Raw genomic sequence first — 18,535 nt, 5'->3', positions numbered from 1 at the left:
CAGCAAAACACTGTCTATTTATACAATCATGATACATGCAACGGAAATGTTCAAATCAAAATATAAGGGAAACATATTTCTTTTCTATTGTTCCTCTCAGCCAAGAGTGAACATAAAGCACGCTACATATCTACAAAGCATAGGTCTAAAGATCATGGTATCTACTACTTGCAATCCATTACCCATTATCCACTACCCACGGGCCCCATCCCTTTCCCCCAAGCTACACCCTGCGAGGCTTTTAATTCCTCCAGATCCTAATCTGCTTGTCCGCGCCGCCGCTGCCGACCCTCTCGCCGTCGGGGCTCCAATCCAGCGCAAAGACCTGGTCCTTGTGGCCGGGGAGGTCCTGCTTGAGCTTGCCAGTGCGCATGTCCCATACCTTGAGGGTAGTGTCCTTGCTGCAGCTGGCGAGCAGCCTGCTGTCAGCGGAGAAGCTGAGCATGTAGACGGGGCCCACGTGCGCGCGCAGCGTGAAGAGGAACTTGCCGTCACGGGCGGACCACAGCTTGACGTGGTTGTCCCAGGCGCCTGATGCGAGGAGCGTGCCGTCGGGCGAGAAGCACACCTGGTTGATCTGCTTCTGGTGGCCCGTCATGCGTGTCACGGGCTTCGTGGACGTGAGGGGTGTCCAGAGGATGAGGGTGCAGTCTTCCGAGGCGGTGGCCAGGCGCTCGACGATCTCTCCGTTGATGGTTGCGGCTTTCTCGAAGCGCGAGCGGGCCTTTTCGAGGCGGGCTTCTTGGGTGGTTGGGGGCTTGCGCGTGTGGTCGTGGTAGGAGGTGCGTAGGACAAAGTCAGTGGAGAGGGCGAGGTGGTTCACCCAGTGGGCGTGGCCGGAAAGGGTGTGCATGAGGGTTTGCTGGGCGGCGCTCCAGACCTTGATGGTCTTGTCGTGCGAGCTCGTGTAGATGAGGCCTGTTCCGCCCCATTTCACGCACGTCACGCTGACTTTGTGGCCGGTGAGCGCGAAGTCGATCTTCCCGCCTATTGCGTCCCAGATGCGAACTGTGCCGTCCTTGGAGGAAGATGCTACGCGGGGACGGTTGGGTTCCTGGAGGTGGAAGGGCTCCCAGCTGAGGGAGGTGACGAAGCCGGTATGGCCTTTCAGAGGCCCGTTGATTGGTTTCCCGGTGGCTGGATCCCATATCCGTACTTCGTTGTCGTAGCCGCCGGATGCGAGGAGAGAGCCGTCGGGGGAGTAGCTGACTGCGAGAACCCAGCGTGTGTGGCCTTTGAGTGTGTGTATCGGAGTGCCTGTATCACAGTCCCAGATCCTGACCGTCTTGTCGCCACTTCCACTCGCCATTCTGCTCGAGTTTTCCGGGGAGAACTGCACCGCGAGGATGTTGTCTCCGTGCCCAGACACTGCTGCCGCACATCTTGATACCGCTTTGACCCTGAACACGGCCTGTGGTGCGTACTGTAGCGTAATCTCGTTTTCTGAAGATGCTTTCCCTGGCTTCACAAGAGCATTGTATATGTCTTCACTATCACCTAGGGCCTCGTTCGCTCCGTCTGGGAAAAATCGGTACGGGATTTTGTCATCGCTCTGATCCTTGAGCTCGTTGAGCAAGAGTTCGAGATTCTTGGTCGACGCTTGAGAGAGAGGAACGGTAAGAACTGGTAATGAGCCTGTCTCGCCTGTCGCCTGGTCTACAAATCGAATTCGCACTGTGCCGTCTGGAATCTGCGGGACGTCCTGTTGTTTGCTACTGAGCTCGGCTTGCTCACGTTTCTGGCGCTTCGAGGGTGGGGGAAATTGCGTCGCCATAATCTAAATTCGAGGAATCAATTGAATCCCTCTATTTTTATATGTGTGGTTTATAGAGGAGGATTAGCGTGGAGCTGTGTCATATGAGGGCAGCAGAACAGACAGCCCACCTTGGGAATGTTTCAGAAAATTATCGAGATGGGGTCTCTATCGATAAGGTCCCCTCCTGCGCTAGCAGGGGTGGTGGGGTTTCCTATTGTGACCACTCAAGCTTCAACCATTGATCACTCACCCATCAAACAGACAACAGAAACGCAATCGCATTGATTGATTGATTTCTTCGTTCGTTGATATTGATTGCTATAATGGCGACAATATATGGCCCGAGACGCCAAACGTCAACCTCTTATAGCACAGGCATGGCGTCCACTTACCCGTCATTTACCTATGGCGAGTACAATACAACAACGACGTCTCGCCCGAAGTCGCGTCGGACGACTGGTAGACCTGGCACATCCCGACCAAGGACAGGTATCTCGACCCTAGCCAGAGTGGACGCACAGGAAGTAATTTGTGCTGTTGTCGAGTCTCGTGGTGTTTCTACAACAGTCGGTCTTGCATTCGTCAATCTAGACACCGGAGAAGCCGTGCTTTCCCAGATTTGCGACAGTCAAACCTATGTGAAGACAATCCACAAGCTCCGTGTCTATGCTCCATCCGAAATCATCATTGCATCCACTGCGACGAGCCCCAAATCAAAACTGTTCTGCATCATCGAGGAGAACCTCGAAGTCATTGAGAGCAAGCTCACGGTGGTCGACCGCAAGTACTGGGCCGAGTCCACTGGCTATGATAACATCCAATCGTTAGCATTCGCTGAGGACGTTGATGCAATCAAGCTCGCAATATCTGGAAATTTCTATGCTGTCTGCTGTTTTGCTGCTGTAAGTCTTGAACGTGTTGAGAGAATCGTGACAACTACTAGGTATGCGACGCAGATAGTAGTTTCCTCCCAGTGTTTCACATTATCAAAGAACTAATGGATCTCCTGACATTGCGATTAATCTTTTGTACAGGTCATCAAGTATATTGATCTCGCACTCAGCAAGACATTTCCAACACACTCTCTCAGGGTCAAGTACGAGCCATCAGAAGGCACCATGATGATTGACGTATCCACAATATATTCCTTAGAGCTTGTCCAGAATCTTCAAGACGCAAAGTCAAAGGACTGCTTGTTTGGACTCCTCAACCATACCCAAACTCGTATGGGTGCCAGACTCCTTCGAAGCAACATCATACAACCGTTAACAGAAGGTACTACGCTGAATACCCGCTACGATGCCCTCGAGGAGCTCACGACAAAGGAGGAGATGTTTTTCGCAACTCGTGCCGGTTAGTTGCTTGTCTGAGCTATTTAATGCATACAACTTGCTAAACTCCACCAGCTTTGAAGGACTTCCTAGATGTTGATCAGATTCTTTCATATGTGATCAATGAGATATCTCCATGAAGATTGTCGCACCACTGACTGAATTGCAGCTCATCGTCATCCCTACTAAGCCATCCATATCTACCAAAGAACAAGACATCAACCAGATCATCAAGCTCAAGAAATTCATCCTTGCTGTAGGGCCTATCTATGAGGCGCTCTCAGGTTGCTGTAGTGCAATGCTTCTAAGCATTCGAGAAGTAAGGAGCCACATATGTGATTCTATGATTCCGAACTAATAGTCGTTAGTATTGCCACCCTAACAAGATTGCACCTGTACAAGAGCTCATCGACACGGTCATCAACGAAGATACCATGTTCGCGAAACAACCACTTGAGCTGCGGAACCAGAGAGCATACGCGGTCAAGTCAGGAGTCAACGGACTATTGGATGTTGCTCGAACTACTTACAAAGAATCCACTGAAGACGCATATCAACATTGCTCAGATCTCAAAGGTATTACGGTTTCTATATCATAGATACTTTTCTAAATTGATACTATAGAGCAGTTTGGTCTCGAATTGAATCTGAAGTTCGATCCCGCCCGTCAATTCTTTTTCCATTTATCAGCAACCGATCTTGAAGATAAAGGAATGGACTCCCTGCCCCCAATTTTCACCAACGTTTATCGAAAGAAGAACAAAATAGAGTGCCAGACTCTGGAACTAATGAAACGAAATCAAAAGGTGATTCATGTGTTGTTTATAAGGCTGACATTGTGCTAATTCCCCTAGACTGCCTTATCTCACCAGGAAGTCGTTTTGATGAGTACCTAAATAACAAGTCTTGAATACTTTCGCATACTCATGCTTACCTATGCAGGTGACCAAGCTATACAAGATCTTATTGAAGAGGTTCGCGGTTACATCTCAACAGTGTTCAAAACCTGCGAGGCAATTGCAATGCTAGATATGGTAGTAACAGCATCCATTTCTTGTCAATGTCACTTACGATAATAGATTGCAGGATTTGCTCAAGTCGTCACTACCAATGACTATGGTATTATGTCCATGTATCTGTAGTTCCATATCCTAACATACCCTCAGTTCGCCCACGTCTTACAGATACGCTTGAGATTGGCGCTGGTCGACATCCCATCCGCGAAAAGATATCACGAACTAAATTCATCCCGAATGATTTCTACGCCACGCAGCAATCTAGGTTTCAGATCATTACTGGATGCAATATGAGTGGTAAGCAGTATCGGATTCTTATCAAATCTCGCTCACATCTCCAGGCAAGAGCACTTACATCCGCACTGTTGCGCTTTTGTGCATCATGGCGCAGATCGGGAGCTTGTAGGGCCTTCCTCCACTGGAATTCACATCACTAATCCAACATAGTGTGCCAGCTGAGTCCGCTTCTTTTCCAATACTACATCAAATGTTTGCCAGAATAGGCATGGACGACAGCATTGAATCCAATGTCTCAACATTTGCTGCTGAGATGCGAGACATGGCCTTCATCCTTCGTAACATAGAACGGCGAAGCTTGTATGTCAGTTGCATGAAACTTACTGCCCTGACTCACTGTATCCAGGGTCATAGTGGACGAGCTTGGTAGAGGGACGAGTACGCGTGATGGGCTTAGTATCGCTCTTGCGATATCAGAGGCGTTGATTCAAAGCAGAGTGTGTATTCATTTTAGCAGTGTATATACTCTTCTTAACCAACACAGGGTCTTATATGGTTCGCTACGCATTTTGTCGACCTTGCCACGATTCTCAAAGAACGCAGTGGCGTTATCAGCCTGCATTTGGCTGTCGACGTGGGTTAAGCTCATTGCCAATGATCTGGTTAGCCTGCTAACTTGTAATAGAACCACGAAGATGATAAGATGATCATGCTATACAAGATCGCTGAGGGAGCCGTGAAGGAGACTCATTATGGACTCAAGCTTGCTCGGATCGTCCCGCTTCCGACAGGATTGGTGGATCGTGCCACGGTCATCTCACATGAACTCGAACGTCGAGCACTGAATCGGAAGCGAACGTCGCTTGTAGTCATCCAAGAGCGCAGAAGGAAACTCATCCTCAGTCTCAAAGAACACCTGATTCAAGCGCGGAATGGGGATATGGAGGGTGAAATCCTGAGTGCTTGGTTGAAAGAGCTACAAAGGGAATTTATTACACGTATGACTGCTATCGACGCAGATGCAGCCGATGCAGAGCAAGATCTCGAAAGTGAGGAGGCAGACAGTGAACGAGGAGTCCCTGATGGAATGACGAGTAGTGAACATAACGATCACATGGAACTTGAAGACGCCAATCAACCTCTTACAGATGCTAGCCAGCATTCTGTCATTACTGTCTCGTCTCGGGCAACGTCCAGTGCATCGTCCTCGATTGCTCGCGCTGTCTCAGAGAATGAGCTATAATCATGACGGACTTGAGCAGCCAAACGAGCTCTCCAAATTGATGAATAGCTAAGAAGACGAGACATTAATTGAATCGGAATGCTCAAATGTCATGTTCGAATTAAATATCTTTGAGTTGAATTGGCAAAAGTGACTGCAGATTTAGATGCACTTGCTTATGCTATGTCCAACTGTTTAATCAATTGTCTCTCGATATTAGAATACTTAAAAATGGGAAGAACCGGGGCATTCTGCCATGTAATCTTTGTGATAATCCTAAACTCTAGGTTTTTGCTGCTTTCAGTCGGTGTACCTCCGTGGAAGCAACTGCTATCCCTCATGCCCTTTAACCCGAATACCGGAACTGACGTTATTGGTCTGCCGAGGTAGCTTCCTACCCCAAATCCAAACAAAATGCTTCTATAGTGAAGCATTCACTGAACAATACCAGGCAACTTGTGCTACAGCGTAATACACACGCTTGTAATACAAAGTACTTTGGTATTTGTCTCGTGAATAAGTTCACCGACCATTAGCATCTTCTACCATCCACAGATCTCCATTATGAGTTCCCTCCAGCGCCTCCAGTCACTCTACCCATGGATAAAGACCCCACTTGTTGTCGGAGCCCCGATGAGACTTATTGCCCTCGCAGATATGGCGGTGGAACTATCTAAAGCTGGTTAGTTAGCATGTTCTATACATCTGTTGTACCGACCGTGCCGTCGCCACGCTCTACAGCATACTATTAGCGAATTTGGACGCCATTGAGGATTAGATACTAAACTTGAATAGGTGGAATCGGTTTCATAGGAGCAGGAACAGACGTATCAGATCTGGAATCACATGTCCAAAAAGCACAATTATTACTTCAAGCCCTACCGACGCCACTCGCCTCAAGGTCGAAGACTTTGCCCATTGGTCTAGGGTTCATCAATTGGGGAGCCTCTCTCCCCGACTCTATTGATATCATTAAGAAATATAGTCCGGCAGCGGTATGGTTCTTTGCGCCCACGTCAACCACATCCCTACTTGAATGGACTCGAAGTACTCGCGCCGCATCTCCGGATACCCAGGTATGGGTGCAGGTAGGCAGTGTCAAGGAGGCCTTGGACACCGTCAAAACCGTCACGCCCGATGTCCTCGTCGTTCAGGGTACAGATGCGGGTGGACATGGTCTTGTACGGGGTGCCAGTCTCATCACGTTACTCCCCGAGGTGCAAGATGCCGTGAGAGCAGCCATTGTGGAGCAAGGAGGGGGCGAACCGCCGATCTTCATCGCAGCAGGCGGCATTGTCGAAAAGAGGGGTGCAGCTGCTGCTCACGTCTTAGGAGCAGACGGGGTAGTGCTGGGCACTCGACTGCTGGCATCGCATGAAGCGAACATTGCGCGTGGATACCAACAGGAAATCATCCGAGCGAGCGATGGGGGTCAAAGCACTGTGAGAACTAAGGTTTATGATAATCTGAGGCGCACAACTGGTTGGGCTGAGACGCATAATGCGAGGGGAGTCATCAATAGGAGCTATCATGATGCGATCTCGGGGATGGACGAGGAGCGCAATAAGCAGTTGTACGACGAGGAGACTAAGAAGGGTGATGCAGGATGGGGTACGCACGCTCGAATGACAACGTATGCGGGGAGTGGAGTAGGCTTGGTGAAGGAGGTTAAGAGTGTCGAAGATATTGTCAGAGAGATAAGAGAAGGAGTTGAGGAGGTGCTTGGGAGGTAAATCATTGAAATGACAGTGTAGATAATGCATGTACGTATTTCAAGGAGATCAATCTGTTTCTGGATTGTATCTGATATAAACTATGATGTCCGGTACATCCATAATCTTGTGTCATATCAGCAACACATGCCCTCGACTTATACAAGGACTTTTGGTAACTTCGGAGTATGAGACGCCTGTTAACACCCGGAACCCCACAGATGCAGTCATAAATCAAGCCAAATGCGCCGGGCAAGGAGATGGATAGACGGGTATCGTGTGATAAGCAGGTTCTGCACAAGCTGCTTCGACATGCGCTATCGTAAGAGAGGTCCTGGACTTTTCCTTTGATTGGTAGACATGTTTTGTCTTCAACCGAGCTTTCGAGAGTTGCGATCGTTTGCACGTTGTTTCCTTTCATTTCGCCTGACTCTCTCTTTCCTCTCTCTCCTGCTATCCGCTCTGCTGTCGTGAGCCTCGCCGGTTTCACGTTCCTTCTTCTCGTCCACCTCAACCAACCAGTCGTTCTCTCCATCCTTGTTCTTGCCCTTGTATCCCCACTTTGGAACCCAGTCTCCCTTCTCCTCATCGTAAACCATCTTTCCGTCTCGCTGCTTGTCTTTGATACCCTTCTTCTTCGCGAACAGTTCCCATTTGGTCGGCTCCTTCGCGGCAGGAATGGGCTTCTCACGAGGGAGGGCGGTGGTGGGAGCAGGGAGCATAAGATGGACGCCCTCGCTGGTAGATTTGACTTCACAGGTAGTGAGGAGTTGGCTAACGCTGTTAGCATTGATGCGCTCATGGTCGACGTTTTCATGACCTACTTTATGAGAGATTGCGCAGCGTCACGGGCGGTTGCGGCGAGAGCCTCTTCGCTGGCATCGCGAGGAATGGGATTGGGGTCCAGTGCGAGCAGATTTCCCAAGTCGAAAGTAAAAGGGTTTGGTTTATCCACGACTACAGGACTGTTGTTCCTTGTCAGTTATTTGCTCTACTTGCGAAAATGTAGTTTTGAATGTAGTAATGGGTAAAATTAAGGGAACTTACAGTCGGGTCGAGTCTGCATTGGAGAGGGAGGGAACTGAGACATCCATGGCGCCTGAATCAATTCGGTCTACGAGTTGTGAAGCTCCTGTCATGCTGAAGGAGAAGGTAAAGTTTGGTGGGATAGGTGGGTGGTCGAGAAACATTAAAGTTTTTGGGATATTTTACGCCGCTACTACATCCAAATAGGGGCTAGCGCCTTTTTGTGAGAAAGTCGGACCTCCGAGCTTAGAATCTTCCACTTCTATATCCATCAGATACCAAATTGTGTCCAATTCGCCTTGCGGGAGCCTTGCGCTCTCATTATACATACGATATGTCGTCCTCTATGTCACTACGCGGATTGTCGCAGCTATCCCTCGATGCTGTCTCCCGCAGCGCAATTCCTACTCGAAGTCTCATGATCGCACCGCAAGCATCATGTTTTTCCACATCGGCTGCACGCTATGCGAACCCCACAATGAAGAAAAAGGGGATGGGAGCAGCCCCTAAGAAGGGCGTAAAGTCGCTGAGAATTACGAAAAGCAACAAAGACGCTGCTGGCAGTGGCAAGCGCCCCGCCCCAGGAGAGAGGAAGGCAATGCGGAAAAGGATTGTGCTCAGCAACGACAACGCATTAGAGGTTGCAGGCTTGCAAGATCTGACTGCTGAGAATGCATTGGATGCGAGCCATCAAGGGAAAGTGAGAGGAATACCCGAAGAGGCAGTTGATGCACTACGAGCTGTGGAGGCTTTCAAGCCAAGGCAAGGTTGGAGTCTGTTCAGAAGACCTGCAGTTCTGATGCGGAAAGAGACTATGGAGCTTGCTCAAATCATGAAAAAAATCGAAAGTTCGGAAAAGAGCAAGAAAGAATCAAAAAGGATAATCGTGTACGGCGAGAGGATGGGTGGGAAGAGCACACTACTTCTCCAGGGCATTACGATGGCATTTCTCAGGAAATGGACCATTATCAATTTACCAGAAGGTTTGTGATATTTTATTTTCCATACTGATCACGGTATTAATTCGATCCTAGGTCAAGATATTGTCAACGCCCACACAGACTACGCGCCCCTTCCAGGATCTCAACCACTGCAATACACGCAGGATACCTACACTGCAGGCCTGTTGTCACAGATTGTCAAAGCGAACCAGGGATTCCTCGCTGCCACAAAAGTTTCTGCTAAGCATGATCTTCCTCTTCCACTTTCAAAGGGTGCCACACTGAAGCAATTGGCCGAACTCGGTGCTGCAAACCCAGAAGCCGCTTGGCCTGTTTTCGTTGCCCTCTGGACGGAGCTCACTCAACCCGGTCGCCCGCCCATCCTAGTTGGTGTTGACGGATTATCCCACATTATGCGTGAATCCGAGTACCTGAACTCCAATGTCAAGCCTATCCACGCACATGACTTGACTATCGTCCGCCACTTTGTTGATCTTTTCTCCGGAAAGACTGCCCTTCCTAACGGAGGTCTAGTCTTGGGCGTAACGTCAGGCTCGAATTCACCAGCAAATTCTGCTATTGAACTTTCCATAGCCGGTGCTGAAGCGCGCCAGTCGAAATCTGCTCTGCCACAATGGAACCCTTACAAAGCCATAGACCAGAGAGCAGTGGAATGCTTAAAGAACGTGGATGTGCTCAAAGTCAGTGGTATCAGCAAGGAAGAGGCACGTTCGATCATGGACTATTATGCTGAGAGCGGCGTGCTTCGGGCGCAGGTGAACGAAGGCTTCGTCAGCGAACGATGGAGCTTAGCAGGAATGGGCAACATTGGTGAACTAGAGAGAGCGACGGTAAGACTGAGGGTATAGACTTGGGGTGGACTGTATGATAGGCGGATCCGGGAAAACTCAAGGTCATCCTCAAGTATTGTATATTGTCGCATCGTCCTATGTAAAACTACAAATGTTATGTACAACATGATAATGTTACCGAACTGCGCTATCGGATTTGCCATTGCACAGATTCATGTCTCGACCCGAACGAATGCGCGCCATTCCACGGGTCGGGTAGTCATGACGTATAGACCTCGACCTTCGCTTCAACAATAATGTTCACTCATTCCAAATGAGAACATTCCAGGAGAGCACACTTAGACTACCAGTCTGGAAGTGATTGAACCTTCAAGTATCTTGCTTCTCTACACGAGGTCAACGCGCCATCAGCTGCTTGTTGTATCGACATGGCGGCTCGCCTCTTTGTCTATAATCACATACCAAAGAATGTTCTCCTTATCTGGCTTAGTCTGATATGCCTTCCATTCTCAACCATTCTCATCATAGTCGGCTCTTTCCTATCCAAAGTGTTTGGGGGCTCTCGGCGTTCGCCAGAATATGAAGCATACTCTCCCAAGACCATTCTGGTGACTGGCGTTTCGATGACCAAAGGCCTAACAATTGCGCGCACTCTTTACCGCAACACACCCCATCGCATCATTGGTGCCGACATCGAGCCGGTACGATTTGCCTATTCGCCAGGCCGCTTTTCTAAATCAATTGAGAAATTCTACCGACTAGATGTCCCAGATGGCGATGATACTGATCCTTATGTTGACTCCCTCCTATCTGTCATCCATCGAGAGAATGTGGATCTGTGGATCAGTTGTTCAAGTGTGGTAGCAGCTGTTGAAGATGGCGAAGTGGTGAGACTCGCGGAGAAAGAGATGGGTCCTTCGTTCAAGGCAGTCCAATTCCGGGAAGATTCTGTAGAGATGCTACATGCGAAAGATGCGTTCATCGACTACCTCAAAAGCCTTGATCTACCAGTGCCGGAAAGCCATAGATGTACGAGTGCAGCACAAGTCCAAGGAATCCTGGCCGAAGCAAATCAAGAGCAGTACGGGGTGATCCGACGGTGCGAGAAGAAGAGGTTCATACTGAAGCCCATAGGCATGGACGATCTGGCGAGGAATAGCATGATGACTCAACTCCCGCTGGAATCCTATCAAGCAACGACAAAGCATTTAGCAAGTCTCAGTGTATCAAAAGAGAATCCGTACATCCTGCAGCAATTCATCAAGGGAAAGGAGTATTGCACACATGCGTTGGTCGTACGCGGTAGAGTCAAACTCTTCGTCGCCTGTCCCAGCTCAGAGCTACTCATGCACTACAGTGCGCTTTCACCCGCGAGCAAACTTAGTAGGGCAATGTTGCTGTTCACTGAACGTGTTGCAAAGGACGGAGGAGAGGATTTCACGGGACACCTGAGCTTCGACTTCCTGATTGATGGCGAGGGAGACGAGTTCAGGCTGTGGCCGATCGAATGCAATCCTCGGGCGCATACCGCGGTTGTACTTTTCGAGAATGCATCAGAGATGGCGGCAAGCTATCTCAGTGTTTTCGACAGGAGCATCGAGCCCAAGACCGCAAATAGCAACCCTGTCGTTCCTCGACAACCGCCCTATAATTATTATTGGATCGGCCATGACTTGGTAACCTTACTGATTGTTCCGCTTCTGGAATTCGTAACTGGATATAGGTCTTTCCTGTCAGTCTTGAGGAAGTGCGCTAGCTTTTGGTTCCATTTCTTCTTCTGGAAGGATGGCACTTTCGTAGCATGGGATCCGCTCCCATTTTTCGTCCTGTACCACGTGTATTGGCCTGCGCAATTCCTGCATTCCATCTTGCATGACAAGCGCTGGAGTCGGTATGTTCATAAGCAAAAAGTCCCCTTAAAGACGTCACTAACGCACAAGTAGTATTAATGTTAGCACAACAAAGATTTTTGCAGCATGAAGCAAGCTTGAGTAGACACTATTGTATCGAAGCTCACTCGCCCCATAACAACTATACTTCGTGCAACAGGGTATATGTTACATAATGTAATACAATTAAATCTATAGAAGAGCCCTGAAAGCTCCATCGTTAGGCCTCTGTAGTCCGAGATGATCAATCAATTGTCCCAAATGATCGATTCCCCAGAATGACTCGGTCTCTCCCTTCGAATTGGTAGCTAAACATCCCTTGTTAGAATTTGATTTTCGAGAGTTCACGCGCTATACATACCCACAAACCACGGCAATCCAAACGCGCCATCCTTGAAAGCTTGATCCGTATTCTCCATGACCTTCCTCTTCACTTCGTCACTTCCACATCCGTCAATCACATTCTTGGCCTCTTCCTCGGAGCCTACGATCTCGGCCACTAATTTGAATATATTCTCAGGCTTGTGCGGCTCCTTCCACTGGACCCAGAAATCCTTGTAGAACGCATCGAAAGCCTTAGGAATGAGTTCAGGATGGGACAAAGAAAGCGAGACAAGCACCCGCTGGATCGGCAGAGTGTTGATGGGAAAGCCAGGGGGAGCCCTATCGGACATTGGGACATTGAAGTATTTCGCCCAGCGTTTACGCTCAAGGTTGATCCATTTGCCCTTGTCTGATTGTTCGTGTTAGCATACAAAGTTCCATGTGAGCATGTGATGAGTAATTCGTGAAGCTCCGCAAAACTCACTTTTAACCATGATCGGTGGGGTGTTTCCGCATGCTTTCATCAAACCACCCAAGAATATGGGTACATACGTTATATCGCAATCCTTGAAGATTGCGAGATTCTAATGTCGTGTCAGCGGAGAACAGTACCCTCAGAAATGCAAGCTACACGATCGTAGACTATCAACGATCATGATTGCCATGTTGAATTCAATCAACTGGACGATCCCATCTATGGAAATTGTAATCCATTTGAAGCAAAGACATGGCAAACAAACCCGCAGGGGTTGCCCCAAAGAAGCAATACAGGTCTAAATGAACGTCATATCCGACGAATCAAAGAGACGTCGCTAGGCCCAAATGATAACGTACCTGCAATGCATAGAACCCTATGTAAGCGAAAGGGCTTACGACGTCAAGGTAGAGCGTGATCTTTGAATTTCCCATGATTGAATATTGTTATTGATGAAAGAAAGATCAGGGGGTTGAAGACTCTGGTAAGTTGTCATGTGGATGATCCATGGAGAAGTGCCGAGGTATAATTGTATGACGCTCGGGCAATATCAACCTGGGAGAGCTTGGGCACTGGATAAATTTCTTGTTACTATGTAGTCACTACACGGTGCACATCAAAGCTATGTCGAAGGTTCTTTTTGTCAAAAACTTCTGTTTAGGATATATTTGGGAAGCACCTTTACTCTAGGCAAGAAAGTCTTGCAAAAGAAGAATGCGCCTTTTGGAAGGGATGAATTATGATTTCACCCTTTTGGAACTCCGTTGCACCATATACCTCCGTTGGTTTCCAAATAAACACCCATATATTACACACCATGATAATAAGCGCCGTCACGCCGCCTCTCAAATTCAAGCTATGGCGATGGCATTCGCCATGGACGTTTGTCCAATCCTACAACTCCCAATAATGGCCTTTTGCTGTCAAATGCCTCTATGCCTTCGCTTTACCCTTCGAGTTGGCGCTGGTATTTGGTGCTGACCCCTTTCGCCTTTCCCAGACCTGCAAGTAGCTTTCTTTGGTAAACAGAGTTTCTCCCCGTTCCTTTTCGACGAAAAGATCTTGTACACCCCACCAATCATCTCGGCTCCTGTCTCTCAATTGGACTCTCCACACCTTGCTTTCTTGCTCGCCCTCAACACTATCGTCCTTCCGCTTCACGGCTTCGTGCGTGACGTTGGCGACAAGATCATACCAGATGGGTTCACCCGGGGGGTACAGCTTCGGGTTCGGCTCTACGTAAGGAGACATGTCTAGAGAGCGAACCGGGAAAGTTACAATAGTGGGGTTCCGCTCCGAAACAAATTTGTTCTTGCTGAAACGTTTGATATGGAACAAGAGGTTAGGGGGTAGCGGGTGGAGCAAGCGGTAGCGCACGCGGTTCTTCATCTTCTCTTGCGGTCGCAGCCCGTCGTACTTGTTTAATATAGTGGTAAGTGGAACCTGTGGGATGATGTTCTTCTCCAATGCATCTTGGAAGAGAGGTGCAGGCGGAAGGTCCAGGGTGAGGACCAAGAACTTGGTAATGTCGGTCTTCACCGCGGCGTCTTCAAAACGTAATCGATCTCCTGCATCGGCGCGCGCTGTGATCTCCTGTGATTCAATCTTGAGAGTACCCTGGAAGACCTTCTGTACGATACTACTATTTGGCTTCGTCTTTGAACCTCCGACTGCCAGGTGGAGGTTGTTCAGGAACCAGGAGAGGAAATCCACAGGATCAGATTGGTTCGAAAGGGTGAATCGCTTCGATGACCGCAAGGCAATATCTTGTAAAAGCTCGTGTGGTGACACATGACTCTTGAAAGCCCGCGGATTCCAAATTTTGCGCACGAGGGTGCTAAAGCGTTGGGCGAGTTGCGGCCGGCTCGACAGGTCTTCCAACATAAAGTAGTTTCGTAGTGGAACCACATGCGCAAGGGCTTGAACAATCACATTGAAGTAATCATTCGCTTTGATGTTGTTCATTCCCACAAAACCAGGGATATATTCCTTATTCAAGAGGTCCCAAGATACCTTCGGTTCCTTATCCAGTCGCGCGACCTCCTCTTTACTCAGTCGCGGATCAACCACGAATTTGATATCATCCAATGATTTTGACGTGACTTCGTAGCCCTCCGGAAGAACGTAGACCTTCTTCGTCTCCATGTTCACATAAACGTGATGACCTTCTTCCAGAGCATGAAAGTAGGCTTGCGATTTGGGTCCCCTCCCCTGGAAGTATTTTCCGCAGACAAGGCATGCATACACGTTGATATTGGATAATGTGACTGAACAGAGCTTCTCGAAGTCGAAGTCTAGGACTTTCCGGTCTATTGTATCCAAGTACAAATCTGTGTATCCCGCCTCGGGCGCCTTCTGCCGCTGCGGTGCAGCAACAGCTGGTTCATCCTCGTCCAAATCATCCAATGCCCCAGCCTCCTCCAGCTCCTCGTGTTCTTCTCGATCTGCGCCTAGTATATCGACTTTCTCGAGGTCTTGTTGTCGCGGTGACATCAGATGTCCGTTGCTGGTTGCGCCGTTCGAGGGCGGAGGGCTCTGCATGTCATCATCCTCCACCCGAGCGCGTTTGGAAGCGGGTGACGGCGCGTCTACTATGTCTTCGAGCGGCTCGAGAGCTTGTCGTTTCGTCATTATGTATACTTTGGTCAGAGTGTCATTTGTTTGGAGCTCTCTGCCTGTCAACTTTCCTCAATGATCGGCGGCTTGGCACGCTAAGCTAGCTTTACTTGCAAACAGCCCAAACATCTGCACGACTTCGAAAATTATTGGATTGTCGCGTCGCCAGGCATCACAGTCAAACTTTTGCCATACGTTCGAGATACCCTTTTCCGTTATATTTGTCTCGGTCTCAGGATGGTATGATTTGCGATTTTTGGGCACGGAAAGATGCTAATTTTCCCCTAGTCGAACAACCCCACTCAGATCTTTGCGGACGATGTGACGGAGGAGAAGGGAGAAAATGCTCGTCTCTCTGCCTTCGTCGGAGCTATCGCTGTCGGTGACCTTGTGAAGAGCACTCTGGGACCAAAGGGCATGGACAAGATATTACAGTCGGCGTAGGTTTTACAGGAGGCTCATATGGAAACCCCCACTAAGCGAAGCATTTAGCTCTACTGGAGAGATCATGGTTACCAACGACGGTGCTACTATCCTAAAGGCGATCGCCCTCGATAACGCTGCTGCGAAAGTGCTTGTCAACATCTCGAAAGTTCAAGACGACGAAGTCGGCGATGGAACCACATCCGTTACTGTCCTTGCCGCAGAGCTCCTCCGGGAAGCAGAGAGGCTAGTGGACCAGAAGATACACCCTCAGACGATCATAGAAGGTTACAGAATAGCAAGCGCAGCTGCCCTTCAGGCTTTGGAGAAGATTGCCGTGGATAACAGCAAGAACGAGGTTGCTTTCAGGAAAGATCTTGAGGCTATTGCCAGGACCACACTGAGTTCCAAAGTTCTCAGCCAGGACCGGGACCAGTTCTCGAAACTCGCCGTGGACGCTGTGCTTCGTATGAAGGGTTCGACCGATCTCACACACATTCAGATCATCAAGAAGGCAGGAGGAAAGCTGAAGGACTCCTACTTGGACGAGGGCTTCATTCTGGACAAGAAATTCGGTGTGAACCAGCCCAAGCGGATAGAGAACGCCAAGATTCTCGTTGCCAACACTTCTATGGACACGGACAAGATCAAGATCTTCGGTGCAAGAGTCAAGGTGGATTCCACGGGACAACTCGCAGCGCTTGAGAAGGCGGAGCGTGACAAGATGAAGGCTAAGGTGGAGGCTATCAAGGCACACGGAATCAACTGCTTCGTTAACAGGCAGTTGATTTACAACTGGCCGGAGCAGCTCTTCGCAGACGCAGGCATCTGCTCCATTGAGCACGCGGATTTCGATGGAGTTGAGCGTCTGGCACTCGTCACAGGAGGCGAGATCACGTCAACATTTGACCACCCAGAGAACGTCAAGCTCGGCACATGCGACCTGATCGAAGAGGTCATCATTGGAGAGGACACCCTGATCCGATTCTCGGGTGTTGCGGCGGGCAGGGCTTGCACCATCGTACTCCGCGGAGCCACTGAGCAGCTTCTCGACGAAGCCGAGCGCTCTCTGCACGATGCCCTGGCCGTTCTCTCGCAGACCGTGAAGGAGCCTCGAACAACACTGGGCGGTGGATGCGCCGAGATGGTCATGTCCAAGGCCGTCGCGGAGGCAGCCCAGAACGTTGCCGGAAAGAAGGCGATCGCGGTCGAGTCCTTCTCCAAGGCTCTCCAGCAATTACCGACGATCCTTGCCGACAACGCTGGTTTCGACTCGAGCGACCTCGTTGCCCGACTCCGCAAAGCAGTGTACTCTGGATTGACCAGCTCGGGTCTCGACCTGCTCACACCTGGAGGTGGCATTGCCGACATGAGGGAGCTAGGCGTTATCGAGAGTTACAAGCTGAAGCGCGCGGTTGTTAACTCGGCATCGGAGGCAGCAGAGGTCAGTGATATGATTCCCCCTTTCCCTTTCTTCCTCTCCCCCTCTCTATCTCCATCACGTTCCATTATCATTCTAGATTGTGTGTTTGAAACACCAAGCTAACACCCTTCACAGTTACTGCTTCGGGTCGACAACATAGTCAAGTCCGCGCCAAGGAGGAGAGACCGCATGTAAAACAAAGATTTCGCCGCCCCCAAACAAAAATCCGCTTGAATCCATAGATACTACCGGACAGAGGTATTATAGAAAGTATTTCGTCTGTCACTGGTCCCGGACACTGCTCGTTTAGATAGAGGTGTACATTATCCGTGCGACTATCACAAATGATGATTACAATCCAATGGAATACCAGTAGTGAGGATCAATCTCGTGCATCAGCTTTCTCTCATTACTCATATTCATCCTTTGTTCGGTTTTCAATTAGGAAATCTCGAAAGCGTTTTGAAATGCTGGTCGTGATGCTAGCCACCTACGTACCGTGGGGCGCGACAACACAATAATACATCGTCGGACGTTGGTCATGCTCGGCATCGGCCATCGATCATTTTGTTACAACGCCTGTGCCTGTGCCTGTAGTATGTATACGAACTTATGACGACGACGAGTTGCTACCTAGTACCTCCCTCCCCTCGTACGATTCAATCCAACAAAATGAAAAGAAAAGAAAAACTCCGAGCGTTTGACGCAGTATGACGATATACTTTGCTCCACCGACCCTATATACATATAGTTGACTTACGCTGTTCCTCGCCAATCGACAGATACGGGGATTTTTACACGACCAACACCCAACCCAACGCGAGAGAATCAAGCAGAGAATCGGGAAACGGTGATGGAAAATCGGTTTTGCTGCTCGTATTGTGGATGTTCATACGAGAGTGGGAACTTTGCTACGTGACTGGGGAATGGATGGTTCGATTGAACGAAAACGAATCCCGGAGCTAGGGTACTTGCTTGCTTGCAAGAGGTTGAGTTGGGGTGTGGACTGTGTGTGTTGGTGGTTCTTTTTTATTGTTGCTTTTTATTTTATTTTACGTTTTTAAGATTTTGAATTCTTTGTTTATTTTTTTATTTATTCTGAAAAAAGGAAAGAAAAGAATGATATTCGTGCTGGCTGGCTGGCTGGCTGGTTGGCTGGCTGGCTGATTTCCTTGACAGGGCGAAGGTAAGCTCACACGGAGCGTCAGAGACCCAACGCAACGCAACGCAACGCCAACAGTAACCACCTAACTTAGTTAGTGTGGGGTGTGTAGTCACCCACCTATGGCTCGTCCATGTTGGACTCTCGTCCTCGTTGTTTTACCGGGCTAG

The 18,535-nt window shown here is 49.1% G+C and overlaps 9 protein-coding genes across 9 annotated transcripts; 5 read left to right on the top strand and 4 right to left on the bottom strand.

The window, feature by feature from the left end:
• Positions 1–79: 79 nt before the first annotated feature.
• BU24DRAFT_391205 (WD40 repeat-like protein) lies at positions 80–1,860 on the bottom strand. Its single transcript, XM_033525103.1, has one exon. The coding sequence runs from the start codon at positions 1,772–1,774 to the stop codon at positions 242–244; it is 1,533 nt and encodes a 510-aa protein (XP_033384228.1). The 5' UTR covers positions 1,775–1,860; the 3' UTR covers positions 80–241.
• Positions 1,861–2,133: 273 nt separating this feature from the next.
• BU24DRAFT_462109 (uncharacterized protein) lies at positions 2,134–5,583 on the top strand (the record flags this gene model as incomplete). The annotated part of the gene is made up of 15 exons (XM_033531960.1): positions 2,134–2,658; positions 2,791–3,109; positions 3,163–3,203; positions 3,257–3,406; positions 3,456–3,663; positions 3,712–3,893; positions 3,942–3,975; positions 4,030–4,121; positions 4,167–4,206; positions 4,254–4,400; positions 4,445–4,505; positions 4,551–4,700; positions 4,747–4,837; positions 4,885–4,974; positions 5,026–5,583. The coding sequence occupies 15 exons, from the start codon at positions 2,134–2,136 to the stop codon at positions 5,581–5,583; spliced, it is 2,688 nt and encodes an 895-aa protein (XP_033384227.1).
• Positions 5,584–5,989: 406 nt separating this feature from the next.
• On the top strand, positions 5,990–7,309 carry BU24DRAFT_492078 (inosine monophosphate dehydrogenase). The gene is made up of 2 exons (XM_033533873.1): positions 5,990–6,244; positions 6,358–7,309. The coding sequence occupies exons 1-2, from the start codon at positions 6,127–6,129 to the stop codon at positions 7,293–7,295; spliced, it is 1,056 nt and encodes a 351-aa protein (XP_033384226.1). The 5' UTR covers positions 5,990–6,126; the 3' UTR covers positions 7,296–7,309.
• Positions 7,310–7,341: 32 nt separating this feature from the next.
• BU24DRAFT_422191 (ribosomal biogenesis regulatory protein) lies at positions 7,342–8,439 on the bottom strand. The gene is made up of 3 exons (XM_033527930.1): positions 8,322–8,439; positions 8,099–8,239; positions 7,342–8,048 (listed from the first exon to the last, which is right to left on the bottom strand). Exons 1-3 carry the CDS (start codon positions 8,411–8,413, stop codon positions 7,646–7,648), a joined length of 636 nt encoding a protein of 211 aa, XP_033384225.1. The 5' UTR covers positions 8,414–8,439; the 3' UTR covers positions 7,342–7,645.
• Positions 8,440–8,570: 131 nt separating this feature from the next.
• Positions 8,571–10,240, top strand: BU24DRAFT_422190 (uncharacterized protein). The gene is made up of 2 exons (XM_033527929.1): positions 8,571–9,283; positions 9,335–10,240. Exons 1-2 carry the CDS (start codon positions 8,635–8,637, stop codon positions 10,108–10,110), a joined length of 1,425 nt encoding a protein of 474 aa, XP_033384224.1. The 5' UTR covers positions 8,571–8,634; the 3' UTR covers positions 10,111–10,240.
• A 150-nt stretch (positions 10,241–10,390) lies between these two features.
• On the top strand, positions 10,391–12,121 carry BU24DRAFT_441362 (uncharacterized protein). Its single transcript, XM_033530437.1, has 2 exons — positions 10,391–11,944; positions 11,997–12,121. The coding sequence occupies exons 1-2, from the start codon at positions 10,482–10,484 to the stop codon at positions 12,031–12,033; spliced, it is 1,500 nt and encodes a 499-aa protein (XP_033384223.1). The 5' UTR covers positions 10,391–10,481; the 3' UTR covers positions 12,034–12,121.
• On the bottom strand, positions 12,083–13,230 carry BU24DRAFT_492074 (HCCA isomerase/glutathione S-transferase kappa). Its single transcript, XM_033533872.1, has 4 exons — positions 13,101–13,230; positions 12,751–12,850; positions 12,304–12,675; positions 12,083–12,250 (listed from the first exon to the last, which is right to left on the bottom strand). Exons 1-4 carry the CDS (start codon positions 13,173–13,175, stop codon positions 12,135–12,137), a joined length of 663 nt encoding a protein of 220 aa, XP_033384222.1. The 5' UTR covers positions 13,176–13,230; the 3' UTR covers positions 12,083–12,134.
• An 88-nt stretch (positions 13,231–13,318) lies between these two features.
• BU24DRAFT_422187 (cysteine proteinase) lies at positions 13,319–15,392 on the bottom strand. Its single transcript, XM_033527928.1, has one exon. It carries the CDS (start codon positions 15,370–15,372, stop codon positions 13,675–13,677), a length of 1,698 nt encoding a protein of 565 aa, XP_033384221.1. The 5' UTR covers positions 15,373–15,392; the 3' UTR covers positions 13,319–13,674.
• A 109-nt stretch (positions 15,393–15,501) lies between these two features.
• BU24DRAFT_422186 (T-complex protein 1 subunit beta) lies at positions 15,502–17,735 on the top strand. Its single transcript, XM_033527927.1, has 4 exons — positions 15,502–15,597; positions 15,646–15,797; positions 15,850–17,224; positions 17,339–17,735. The coding sequence occupies exons 1-4, from the start codon at positions 15,595–15,597 to the stop codon at positions 17,396–17,398; spliced, it is 1,590 nt and encodes a 529-aa protein (XP_033384220.1). The 5' UTR covers positions 15,502–15,594; the 3' UTR covers positions 17,399–17,735.
• Positions 17,736–18,535: the final 800 nt, after the last annotated feature.

This window comes from Aaosphaeria arxii, assembly GCF_010015735.1.
Source record: "Aaosphaeria arxii CBS 175.79 unplaced genomic scaffold BU24scaffold_4, whole genome shotgun sequence".
Taxonomy (NCBI): Eukaryota; Fungi; Ascomycota; class Dothideomycetes; order Pleosporales; genus Aaosphaeria; species Aaosphaeria arxii.
This window is presented reverse-complemented; position numbering and strand designations above follow the sequence as displayed.